This window comes from Microtus oregoni, unplaced genomic scaffold (genome assembly GCF_018167655.1).
Source record: "Microtus oregoni isolate MIOR12 unplaced genomic scaffold, Mior012 000043F_ref0000047, whole genome shotgun sequence".
Lineage (NCBI taxonomy): Eukaryota > Metazoa > Chordata > Mammalia > Rodentia > Cricetidae > Microtus > Microtus oregoni.
Genome location: NW_024543210.1, coordinates 5,166,887 through 5,179,480, shown reverse-complemented (window position 1 = coordinate 5,179,480; position 12,594 = coordinate 5,166,887). Strand labels below are relative to the sequence as shown.

Below are 12,594 nucleotides of genomic sequence, written 5' to 3'. Positions count from 1 at the left end.
GATGGTTGCCAGCGGTAGCATGAGCCCTCTTGTGCCAGCGCTGTGACCCACCAAGGCCACAGAGAGGCCAAGGCCAACCTTGCTGGTCATCATGGGGGAAGACAGGGCAGGGACGGGATCCACACACTGCCTGGGAGTCCCTCTAGATGCCCATACTGGAAGAGCCTAGCACGCAGGCGTGAAGTGTGTGACCAGCTACAGGGACTCAGCAAGGTGGGGGCCCTCACTGTCCCATGGAGCAGGTGAGAATGGCAACTACAAGGCATCCCATAACCCTCTCTGTAGTCACACAAGGGTGACAGACATGCCTGCCCACAGTGTGACCCAGAAATGGTTGGTCACTTACTGAGAGCTGGCATCCGAGGCAGGTCAGAGCCCAGGCCAGCACGCAGCAGATAATTCTGTAGGCCTGTGGTGGTCTCAGGGCAGAGGCCATCAATTTAAGAGGCTTCATCCCTCAGCTCCAAAGACAAGGTATGGACCCCAACCCTAAATCTCAGGCCAGCAGGCTCTCTCTCTCTGCTACAGACTCACACAGTGTTGGACCAGACAGCACCTGCCATGGTCATCAGACACTGCCCTTAAAATCTAGCGATATCACCTACCCCAGGCTTCACTTCTCACTTCTTCACTGGGTCCCCATAAGGTTCTAAGGATGCAGGAGCCCAGAGTCCCTGTCCCAGAAGAGTGGAGAGTAAGAAAGGTCACTAGGGGGCTGGCAGTCCAAGCCCAGGCTTTTGCCCATGGCTGTCCTAGACATGACAGGGGCTTAGCCACACAAGGGCCACTCAGAGCAATTGTAACAGTTCTGGATCAGGGACACTTACGTTCTGCAGGACTTCCTGGTAGGAGGGCGGCAGGGATGAAAGCTGGGATTCTGAGTGGTATGGAGAGAAGCCTTTCCGCAGAGTCCGGAACTCTCCAGAGCCTGCCTGCTGCAAAGGAAGGGGAGGCTGAGTCAGATCCAGGGATGGTGGAGGGGTCAAGGCCCTCCATGCCAAGACCTTGTCCTGACCCAGGCCCTGCTCTTAGTAAGCATGTCGTCCTCTGTCTGCTCAAGCACCCCCTCCTGGATACCTGAACACAGCTCACAGGCTGCCTCTGCCATCAGTTAGACAACCCCTTCTCCCCACTCATCCCAAAGTAGGCCTGGGTGTTGGTCCTCTGAATCCGCAGGAACCAGTGCACGCCAGTGCTTGAAAGGGCAATGGGAAGGAGGGAGAATGGGCACACACATGTGCTGCCCTAAGGTAGCTCTCCTAGGAGTGAAAAGAGAAATATATATATATATTTTCTGAAAGTCAGGATAGTGACCCAAGAACAGGGGCCAGAGTCCCTAAGGGCCAGGGAAACCTCATAGCTGACAAGGTTTGGTCCAGACTGTCGACCTTCTAGGTCCAGCCCCACAGAAGACAGCCTTCCTTCCTTCCTTCCTAAGCCACCAAGACTTCAAAGGAGAGGAGCGAGCAGATAAAAACTGCAGAGGAATGTCCATAAATCAGCAGGCTGCTGAGTTCCCCAAACAAACCAGAAAGGGAGGAAGCCAGGCTGGCTGACAGGAAGGGACAGCAGCCCTATAAATGGGGTCCCTCCTCCCACCCAACAGCCTGCTCATCCAGCCTGGGAGGGATCCCCACATTCCACTGCTGGCCTCCTGCCAATCACAGGGGCTAGCCCCCATTTCTCAGACCTCCCACCGCCCAACTGCCAGAGCTGCTAGCCTTTGTCACCTGCAGGTGGAGACAAGGAAAGCTCAAACAAAAGACAGAAGTGTCCAGACCACCAGATAAAACGCTAGGATTACCACTCCCCCACTATATCACCCCCAACCTGGAGAGCCCAGAGTCTAGTCAAAAGAAGTCTGTCAACCGGGCAACAGGGGGTGTACGGAGATCTGTTGGGCCATGGAGCAAGGGCAGAGGGTTGGGGCTGTTTCCTCAGCCTTGGGTATGACCCAAGTTCATGAGGGCATCCAGAAGCCTCTTGAGGTAACACCACATGGCTCTTACAATAGGCGTGGCCCCAGCAGCAGCATCTGCAAAGAGATCTCCTAAAAGACCTTGTAAAAGCAGAACTGTGATACCCGGGCCGTGGACTTGCGGAGGCCACCCCAAGGCACTAGAGACCACAAGGGCCAGATCTAGAGCAGTGCCCTGAGACTAGGTCACAAAAAAAGAGACTGGACCCAAGTACCCGGTACTCCTTAACCCCACCATGAGTGACCCCCTTCCACAGCCACCATGCCTCCCTATGGGGTTACCCCAGCTCCATTCAAAACCATAAACTAAACCACAGCCGGCTCTCTATGACCACAAAATACTCTCCATCAGAGAACACCTTCAAAGTTCTTATGAGCTCTGAATGCCCGCACATAAAAAACACCCATGGGTCCTCACGGGACCTGCCTGCTGAGGCTGTTCTGTGGAGACATGAAAACAGCACTGCTACCTTGCCACCTTTATCTGCTGGACAAAATGAAGACAAAGGCAGGTTGCCAGCCCAGTAGAGAATACACAGTGACATCCCACTTGGCCACAGACCCAGGAACAGCAACCGATTGTAGCCTGGGCTCTTTCCCGCCAGCCCAGGATCAGGATGGCAGGACCTGTCCTGTCCTGTCCTGACCCACACACAGGATTAAGCCTGGGCTGGGCCTTCCTGCCCACAGCTTCTCTGGCCCTCAATCAGAGGCTCTTAGGCAGTTAAGCACTATAACTGGCAGTCAAACACTGTAAAGTACTAAGGTTTCAAGGTTTCCTCCCCTCGGACCCCAGATTCCCCACAGCTTCCTGGATAATTTCCTTGGGTGAGGTGGGGGTTTCCAATTAGCAGCACACAACTCCCCACCCCTACTTTGGGTACGCATCTATAAATATTTGCATGTGCGTAAGACTTTATTAGCAAGCCACAGAGCCAGGCAGGAAAACGCACACACAATCTCTCATTAAGGGGCAATGTGACTAATGACGCATCAAATGAGTAACCACGGCCGCACTTAACTCCAAATTAAAAACACTGCTAGTTGCCGCCTAGATCCCTGGGCAGAACCAAATTCCTGTTTTCATCTCAGAGGGGAGGCAGGGGCTGCAGACGCCTTGAGGCGCACGGCATTTGCCATGGTTGAGCTAAAGGCCTTCTAGGAAGTTGCCTGCCCTGACATCCTAGCAGGTAGAGGGGAGGCTGAATCTCCCTGAGCCTTCTCAGGACTACAGGAAGACTCACAAGTCCCCTGCAGTTGGAGCAGCTAACTCTATGCCCCTCCAAGGCCAGCATGCCTCCTTTTGCCCTACTCCTAAGACTTCTGAGGGCAGCATGAGAATCCTGAACTAGGAGCGAGGAGGCTGCAGGGTTCCTTTGCACTGAGACTTCAGAGTGGAGAGTAGTTCTGGCTTCTACCCAACAGCATCACCTAATGCCACCCCCCTCAGGGCCTGGGAAAGCCTTGCCATGTAACCTCTGGCTACCCCACTGCACCCAACTGGGCCTTGATACTCCCAGGCTCCAGTGCCTTCCTATTCCCAGGAATCTCTGCATGTGGAGCCTTCGGGAAGTGAGCCCCACTAGAGTCGTGCTGGAGAAACCCCAGCAAGCATTGTCAGCGGGGAGGGGGGGGAGATTAGAGACAAGGAGGCTGCCAATCCCATGGCCCATCCTCCCAAGATTCCTTGATGGAGAAGGCGAATGGTCAGAGGCTGTACAGGGACCCCTTCCCGGGCTGTGCTGGAGGGAGCATGGCTCACATCTCCCTATTCCAAACTTTCATTCCCTAAGATGTGCCATCTCTAGGCAGCACTCGTGTGTTCACAAGGCACTTGGAGAGGACAAACCAAGTAGGAGGCATGACACCCTGCCACATGGATGCAGCCAGGCCTGGAGTGGAATCCTGTGTGCTAACCCAGTGGCCTGCCTGCAGGGGTCACTCGGACCTGAAGGCCCAGAGTCTCTTGCTGATCCAAGAACAACCAAGAAAAGAGCTATAGGATCAACCAAGGACCTAGAGCCCACGCCTGTTGTGCAAGCCTGCTGTGCGAAATTGGGCTTTTTAAAGGGCATGGGGACCGTGCAGACACCTCATTCCCTAGCAGCCTCCAGGACACTGAACATGTCCTGGAGAACTTGAGCACACAGTGAAACATGGCCAGAGCCCTGGGTGGCTCCTTTGAAGGGGCCACTTTTCACTGCAGATGAGAAAGATCCTGCTTCTATCTTGGAGGTGGGAGGCCACTGCTCCAGAAATTATCACTCTCCCTGCCAGGGATGTGTGCAGGACTGGAGAGGAAACCTACCCATGTCCTCCAGGCTATGGGAGGGGCTCCACAGGGAGCTCAGGCACCACTTTGCACCTCTCCCAATCCCACCAGTGGGCCTGCCTCCCAGGTCTGATGACCTACCTCTATTGTCTTTGGTAGCAAAGAGGCAGGTTGTGGGATTGGTCACCAAAGCGTAATTAGTGAGCTGGGTAATCTGAATAATACACTGGGAGCCTCAGCAGCTTGCAAGCGTCACTCCACCCAGGGAAACAAACAACTCACCATCGCACTGGCCCGGCTGGAAACAGAGGGAGGACTAACTGCAGGCGGCAGAGGGAGGACCGTGGGCAGCTGACGGAAGATTGCAGGCAGCAGGAGGACTGCAGGGCAGGCAGAGGGAGGACCAGGGGCGGCAGAGGGAGGACTGCAGGCAGCAGAGGAAGGACTGCAGGGCAGGCAGAACACGGGCCTCTAGGAAGCTGTTATCCTACCAGGACAGCCAGGGCCACAGACTGACCTGCGCTCAGTGGGCCTAATCCACAGCAAAGCCTACCAGAATCCAGGCTGTCACTTGTGTTGGGTGGAATTCCCAATGTGGGAACTCACGGGCAGAGGAAGGACATAAGCACAGTCTCCAAAGACAACTGGCCTCTGCCAGAGCCTACGGGCACTTCAGAGCATGCATTGCACCAGTCCGGTCACTCAGACCCCATAGAGGAGAGCAGGAGGATTTGGGGGGGCCGATACAAACGGCACTCCATTGCAGATATCAGTTGATGTAGAACCTGGACACTTTGTAATGGCCTGGCTGGCATGCAGTCATGTTGCTACAGATCAGTGGCTCTCAACTGGTATGACTGTCCCTGGGGACATCTGGAGAAGTCTAAGATATCTTTGGTTGCCACAACTGCTGTGAGTACAAGCCAGGGCGGCTTCCAAACCTCCAACAGTGAGCAGGACCGTCTCTATAACAAAGAGCCACCAGGCCCATGTCTCCACAGAACCAGAACTTGGACCAGAGTAGTGCAAGGCCTCCCGGACAGGAACTGTGGGGCAGGCAGCTCAGAACTGAGGGAAGAAGACAGGGGCAAAGTCACTGAAGGCCTAAAAGCTTGGGAAAGATGTCTTCCAGGGAGTCTCCCACAAAGCTGGTCACATAGGCTCAAAAGACCAAACATTATGTACAGTCCCAGCCCAGTGTCGATGGGCTGAGATTTGACCCATGACCTTTACCTCTGGGGGAGCCACCACTGTGTTGGCCAGACCTTTGCTCCACCATTCAGCCTGCGCAGAACTGGGATGTGATGGGGCAGTGTGAGAAAGAGTCGGGGAGTGAGGTCAGGAGAAGGAGGCTCCTGCCTCAGGCTGGCCAAGGGATACCACTGCAGGACTCACTGTTACACGGCAAAGCAGAGCTGAGAATCTTAAGGGAGGACTAGGACATTCTGGAAGTGGTCGGCGCCCAGGAAAAGGATGAATGTGGAGAGGAGACACAGCAGACACACCACACAGCACTTAGCAGCCCTCCTGCCCCTCAGAGCCACTGCAAACCCCTCCCCTAGCAGCTCTACCTGGAGCCGGCTTCTCTGGCAGCTGTAGGGGCGGGGCAGCTGGAAGGAAAGAAAACAGCATCACCCTGCCAGTCGATGCCATCTGCCCAGTCCCTTTCCTGGGACAGGGACTGACTAAAGCCATGAGCTCTTAGCAGTGCCAGGTAGTTTTACCACACGCAGGGCCAGAATAGAGGATGCTAAAAAGCCACCCGATGTTTGAAACAAGGGTCAACTGAGCGCGGCCCCAGCCTAAAGCTCAAATACCCTTCCGAGGGAAAGCAGCCTCCTGAAGGGCCTAAGGGCACCCCCAAAGCCCCAGCCAGTTCTGAGAGGCCAGTGGGAGACATCCAGAAATGCCAACTGGATCAGCTTTCTTTGAGCAGTGGCTTTGGCTGGGGGCCCGAGGCTTCTTTTCATTAGCACTAGATCAGGTAGAAAAGTCACTGCACCTGGCTGACTCCACCTAGTCAGTTTCATACTCAACATCCCACTGTCAGACCTGGCAGAGGGACCAGCCAGACCATGGGGCCTGACAGAGTGGCTCACCCACGGGCAGCCAGGTCCCTCGCCATGCCCAGGGACTATCACACCCTTCCAGGTCCTCTGTTGGTTCACTGAGATGAGAAAGAGATGGGCTGGAGGGGATGGGGGAACATCTGGAGGGATGCAGACTTAAGAGTGTGAAAAGCCTACTGTAGATGGGTAAGTGTGAACCAGCTCCCTAGGCCACTGTTTGCTATACATACCCTGCAGCCAGACAGGGGCTCACAAAGCTATAGAGTGGCTCCCAACATGGCTCTCACTACCAGCTGGCCCACATCTGTCTTTTCCACAATTGCCTTTTAACTCTCTGAGTGACACAGATGGCAGGCAGGTAAATCCGTGGCCTTGTTTTACAGATAAGGAAACTGAGGCAGAGAGGTTACACCAGCTGCCCAGTGCCCTCCGGCAGATAGGTGGCACTAGTTAGCCATCTTTAGGTTTTGTTCAACATGACTCCAGGTAGATGCTCCCTAAGCCTTCACTGCTGAAGCACAGAGCAAAATGCTTGGACCCTCACGGGGCCACCTGGATACCCTGCCCTTCTGCTGCGGCTGGACAGCGGGGTCCCTAGCAAGGAGCAGCCATAAAGACTTGGGTCCTTGCTAAATAGCATCTCAAGTCCTCCAGAGTCATGGAGGCACTGCTCAGGCAGGAGGCAAAATGACAGCCCAGACATCACAGGGGGAACACCAGAAGTACCCCGAGTTCCATGAGAAGTTAGTGCACCACAGCAGACGCTAGCCAGCCAAACTGAAAGGCAGCAAGAAGCCAGGAGGTGGTGACATACACGTTTAGTCCGGCACTTAGGAGGCAGAGGCAGACGGATCTAGAGAAAGTCCAGGACAATTAGGGTTGTTACACATAGAAACCCTATCTCGGAAAACCAAAAAAAAAAAAAAGCAATGACTTTATAAGGACACATGGATGGGGCAGCCCCACTCTCCTCGGTAATGTGAGAAACAAAACCGTGAGGCTTCGGATGGTGGTAGATGGTTCCAAACCCAGAAAAGGACAACACGTAACACTCCACGTAGGGACAGCTGGGGACATTTAGGAGTGCTCCCAGGGCCACAGCAGGCACTGTTTGAAGTCACCATCTTTCCTGACTCACAGGGAGGAAACTAAGGCACAAAAGACAAGAGTTTTGCCTAAAGCCACAGGTTAACAATGGGACAGAAATGGCTTGAACTCAGATCCACCCAGTGCTCAGACCCACTTCCTGATGCCACACAATGTGTCCAATTGCCCCTCCACTCACGTGGTTAAGTCCTAACCCCTTGCCCTAACCTTAGGATGACACCCCTTTTGAGGTGGAGGTCTTCTTAGGGGTGAACAGGTTAAAGTAAGGTCATTAGGGTAAGCCCTCATCCAAAGTGAATGGTGTCCTTGTGAAAGAACAATTAAGTCAAAGACAGAAGAGTATGAGGAACACAGGGAGACGTGTCAGCAACAAGCCAGAGGAAGGCTCAGGAGAACCAGCCCTGTTAGCACCCTGCTTCAACGGGCACCGCCTTAGACAAAGTTTGGTAGCCTGTGCGTTCCCCCAACTCTGGCCCTTGTATGTGGAACTCAACAGTACAAGACACTTCATTGGGCCTCCATGCCAGGAACACTCCCTCATCCAGGCTTCAATTTCTCTACCTGTGTCTGGTATAAATCACGGGCTGCATTTAGCAGCCCCGTGGTACCTGGCACTGTGTGGGAGAACGTGGAGGTTTTGGAATAGAGGAGGGCAAGGGTGCTTCCTAGCCATATGGCTGAACCACAGCCTCCCTCCACAGCCCCAGCAGCAGCTGCAGCCACCGTGGGCCCTCTGGCCTCAGTGAGAGAACACCAGGGTCGCTTGCTCTTTTGTGAGCCTGGCTTCTTGGCGGGCCTGGAGGCTTCATTTATCAGCCCAGCAGGGGGCTAACCGGAGGCCCCAGCTTCAATTACCGCTGCCCCCACCCCAGGTCCCGGCTGGGTACAGAGGATCTGCAGCAAGAATAATGTGCATGGTGTCCTGGGATGAATCATCTCGGAGGAAGCAGCTGTGTTGATGAAATTTTGAAGCCGACACGAGAAAGAAAATATGAACTGCACTACGGTAATTTAGCCTGTGAACACCCTGGCACATTTTTAATTAAAGCTATTTCGGAGTTAAATAGAGGCTGTGGGGGAGGGGTGGGAGAAGTGGGGGTAGGAGTCACGAGACTCTCTGGCCTCCCACTCCAACCCCAAGGACACATCACCTTACATTATCGTAGAGAATATTCCTCACTCCTGCTTCTCACCAGTGGGCAACTGCTCTGCTTTGCGAGGAGCTGGGGGTTTCCGCTGGATATGATTTCATGACAGAAACATGAAATTCACACACCAGAGCCCAGAGGCTGAGGAGTGAGGACTGCCGAAACTCGCCTGTTATCGCTGTCTCCTTGTCTCCTTCCTCAAGGTGCCCAAACACAGCCCCAAGCCACAGCATGGTGGGCTACACCGATGGTATTCTTGCTACCTGACATAGCAACCACCCTTATTAAGGCAATCTTCCCATGCCTGGATGAGAATCAGCTCCCTTCAGGGCCTAGGAGACTGGGTAGAGAGCGGCTGGGGCCGTCCCTGGCTCAGGCACCCAGCTCAACTATGCCAGGTGTTAGAGACGAGGCTGGGGCCACTGAGGCTCTGCAGCCCGTTCCTCAAGCAGTTGGCAGTCGTATGAGGGTAGGGATGGGAATCCACAGGAAAGAACATGACGGGATAGCATTTGCCAAAGACAGATGACAGCCCAGGGCCAAGAATACTCAGAGCAAGTGCAGACACACCAAAAGGTGTGTAGACGGTAGTGTCAGAATGTAGAGCAAATCTCTATGGAGAGATGGGACCTGGGCAGTGCTGGATGCTGCGCAGGCCTCAAGGCTCAGCCTCCTGCACAGGGGACCTGAGGGAAGTAGACACAGCTGTGGGTGGGGAAGGCCTCCTTGTGGGACTATGGCTGCTCTAGGAAGGGAGGGAGGGAAGAAGGGAGGGAGGAGGGGGCTGCTATTCCATGGCTTTCACATTCATCTATAGTACAACTCCATGGCCTGGTTCAACACTTGAAACTGGGATACAGGTTCCCAGGGACAAAGTGACCCTAACAGCAGAGACAAAAGTTCAAGAACAACCCCAATCCCTGCAGAACCAGGAGCATGAGCTGTTCTCTGTTAAGACAGTGGAGCATACTTCCTGTGGAAATGGCAATGGGAGAAGCATCCTCAACTTGAAAAGGGCTCTCCTCTCTCTCTCTCTCTCTCTCTCTCTCTCTCTCTCTCTCTCCTCTGCCTCTCTTTTTTTCTGCTGCTCCTGTCCCAAGAGGCCAGCCTTCGCCCTCCCTTCCCCCTTTTTATGTTCCCTTTTCCCTAATAAAAACCCCCTCCACGTAAAAAGAAAAAGAAAGGAAGGAAGGAAGGAAGGAAGGAAGGAAGAAAAAAAAAGGGCTCCTCGTCTGCCTTCCCCATGGGGGACAAAGGCCAGACTGAGGCTGACGCTGCCCAGAAACCACAGGTCTTGAGTTGGGGCCCTGGAACATAATGTCAGTCTTCCCTCAGCAAAGCAATGGCCCTGCCCACAGGAGAGAGCACAGGAGAGCAACTCCCTTTCCTCCAGGCTGGACATGGACCTTCTCCAAAGCAGATGCTGCCCTTCAGAGGTCCCCTGCAGTTCGAGTTCCCGGGGAGCACTGGGGTCCAGGGAGATCTGCCCCACCAGGTGAGACTAGTCCCAGCAGGGCAGCCTATAGCGATTACACAGTGGGACTAAGTTCACTGTTAGGCTATCAGTCTCCCAATAGAAACCAGTGGACAGAGGAGGTCACGGTTTTCCTATGCAGGGCAATGAGCATCAAGCCCATGGTCACATGGCAGCAGGGCCAGGCATCTGAGCTATTTCTAAGGCTGTTTCATCCAAGGATAGTCACTGATGAGATAAAAAGGTAGATTATTGAATCTACTTTTAAAAAGAAATTACTAGTTTTAAATGTTTTACATTGGATTGGACTTTTATATATTGTATACAAATTTTATATATTGATACACGAGATTGTGTTAATCTCATAGTGTATATACATTTCTACTCTTATTCAAGGTATTGTACCTATACAATTCTTTTTTTTTTTTTTTTTTTTTTTTTTTGGTTTTTCAAGACAGTGTTTCTCTGTAGCTTTGGAGCCTGTCCTGGAACTAGCTCTTGTAGACCAGGCTGGTCTCAAACTCACAGCCTGCCTCTGCCTCCCAAGTGCTGGGATTAAAGGCGTGTGCCACCACCACACCACACAACTCATTTAACAATGTAATGCAAATTTCTCGTCCTTGAAAATTATTATTACTAACTATTTAGGATGATAAAGAAATGAAGGTTGGTAGTTAATCACCTACTACAATTGAACTTATAGTCACATTAGGTGAAACAAAAATATATTTTAGATAGACAGGTCATCTTCAAACACTTCAGAGATCTACAGAATATGGCAGTTTAAGATGTTTTAAAAACATAGGTCTTTTTTATGACAATGAGACATGTCTGCTCTTAGCAGCATCAATCTACTTCAGAGAAGATAATGGGCATTAAGAAACTCAACATGGAGTTTACTTTCTCTGTAGCAAATGTAAGTCACTGGGCAAGAAGAAAATGCCCGTCTCGACTGCTGACAGTATGCTGTCCTTATGGGATAGGCAGGACACAAAAGAGAGTGACTGCCAAACATTGTCAAGAGAAGGAGAGTAAGTCCTTCAGAATATCCTGCTTCACAGAAAAGTCTGTCAGATACACCAGGCCTGTAGGCTGAAGATGGATGCCCCGACGCTGCAGAGAAACTTTGGGTGACTGTTCAGGCAACCAGCTGTTTCTGTTATTTCTCACATTTTTTGGAAGTCACTTACTGACACTTTCTGCTTATTCAGTTAATATTATTTCCTTCTTGGGTCTCTGGGGGAGTTGTAGCCTAGATAGTTATAGTTTTCCTTGTTTACCAGATGCAGAAAGCAAGTAATGATAGAAAGTAAATTAGGTACAAGACTTTGGGTTCACCAAGACAGGAGAGATATGGAGTATTTTCTCTGAATTTGTCAAATGCAAATGAACTAGACATTGTTGGTGTACTTACTGCCTATATATATTATACATAGTTATTATACTTATTGCATATAGTTTTTCTTATATTAGTTAGAGCCTTCTTTTTTAATAAATACTTTTTAAAGATTTATTTTATTAATCATATATACAGTGCTCTATCTGCATGTATGCTGTAGGCCAGAAGAGGGCATCAGATCTCATTACAGATGGTTGTGAGCCACCATGTGGTTGATAGGAATTGAACTTAGGACCTCTGCAAGAGCAGCCAGGGCTCTTAACCACTGAGCCATCTCTCCAGCCTATAGCCTTCATTTTACTTTAGACAAAAAAGGGGAAATATAGTGGTATATTATTTGTGTTTTAATAAATAAAGCTTGCCTGAAGATCAGAGGGCAAAGCAGCCATATTAATCATCAAACAGACCAGGGAGTAATGGCACACATTTAATCCCAGGACTCCTGAGACAGAGGCAGACGGACCTCTGTTAGTTCAAGGCCACCCTGGGCTACACAAGATTAAATCTGTCTAAAAGAGAAACAGCTTACACAAATCCCAGCACTAGGGAGGTGGAGACAGGAGCGATATAGCTGGGTGGAGGGAGGAAAATAAAGGGGAAGGACGGGAACTCAGTAGTGTGTGGAGTCTGAGGATTCCTGGAGACATGATCTCGCCCCTTCGGTCTGAAGATTTGGGAGAGGTAAAAGGTCTCTCTAGTGATTGGCTGCTTTTCTTTTCTGATCTTCAGCTTGAACCCCAATATCTGTTTCTGCGTTTTTATTATTCATGCTACATGGTCACTCAGAGATCAGCAGGTATAAGAGAGGAGGGAGAGGCTAAGATTAAGCCAGGGTGGGGGCTGGAGGGACTGGTCAAGCTAGCTGGGCCCAGGAACCCTAATCAGAGCATAACCTCTCATCACCTGCCATCCCCACCAACAGCAGAAATGTTTGTCACCATCTTCAAGAAGGGCGACACCCTTTCATCAAACACCTGCCATGATTACCAAGTCCCTCACCCGACATCCTAGTGCTGCTCTTTCTGCACAGACCCACAAGCCCAGCTGTCTACGTGAGCAGGGTTAGGTCTGGGAGGCAGGAAGGTAGCCCTAATGAGGAGTGGGCTAGCAGGGGATGGGGGTTTCACATGGGTCTGTCAGAGGGATA

General features: G+C 51.8%; 1 protein-coding gene across 2 annotated transcripts in view; it reads right to left on the bottom strand.

The window, feature by feature from the left end:
* Ccdc85c (coiled-coil domain containing 85C) overlaps window positions 1-12,594 on the bottom strand; it is a 72,859-nt gene that overhangs the window by 8,329 nt on the left and 51,936 nt on the right. Inside the window, exon 3 of one of the 2 annotated variants that reach the window (XM_041633113.1) lies at window positions 828-932. In XM_041633113.1, coding sequence (XP_041489047.1) covers window positions 828-932 — 105 coding nt within the window. Of the gene's footprint in view, window positions 1-827; window positions 936-12,594 lie in introns of both variants that reach the window. The other variant, XM_041633112.1, reaches the window with a different exon arrangement.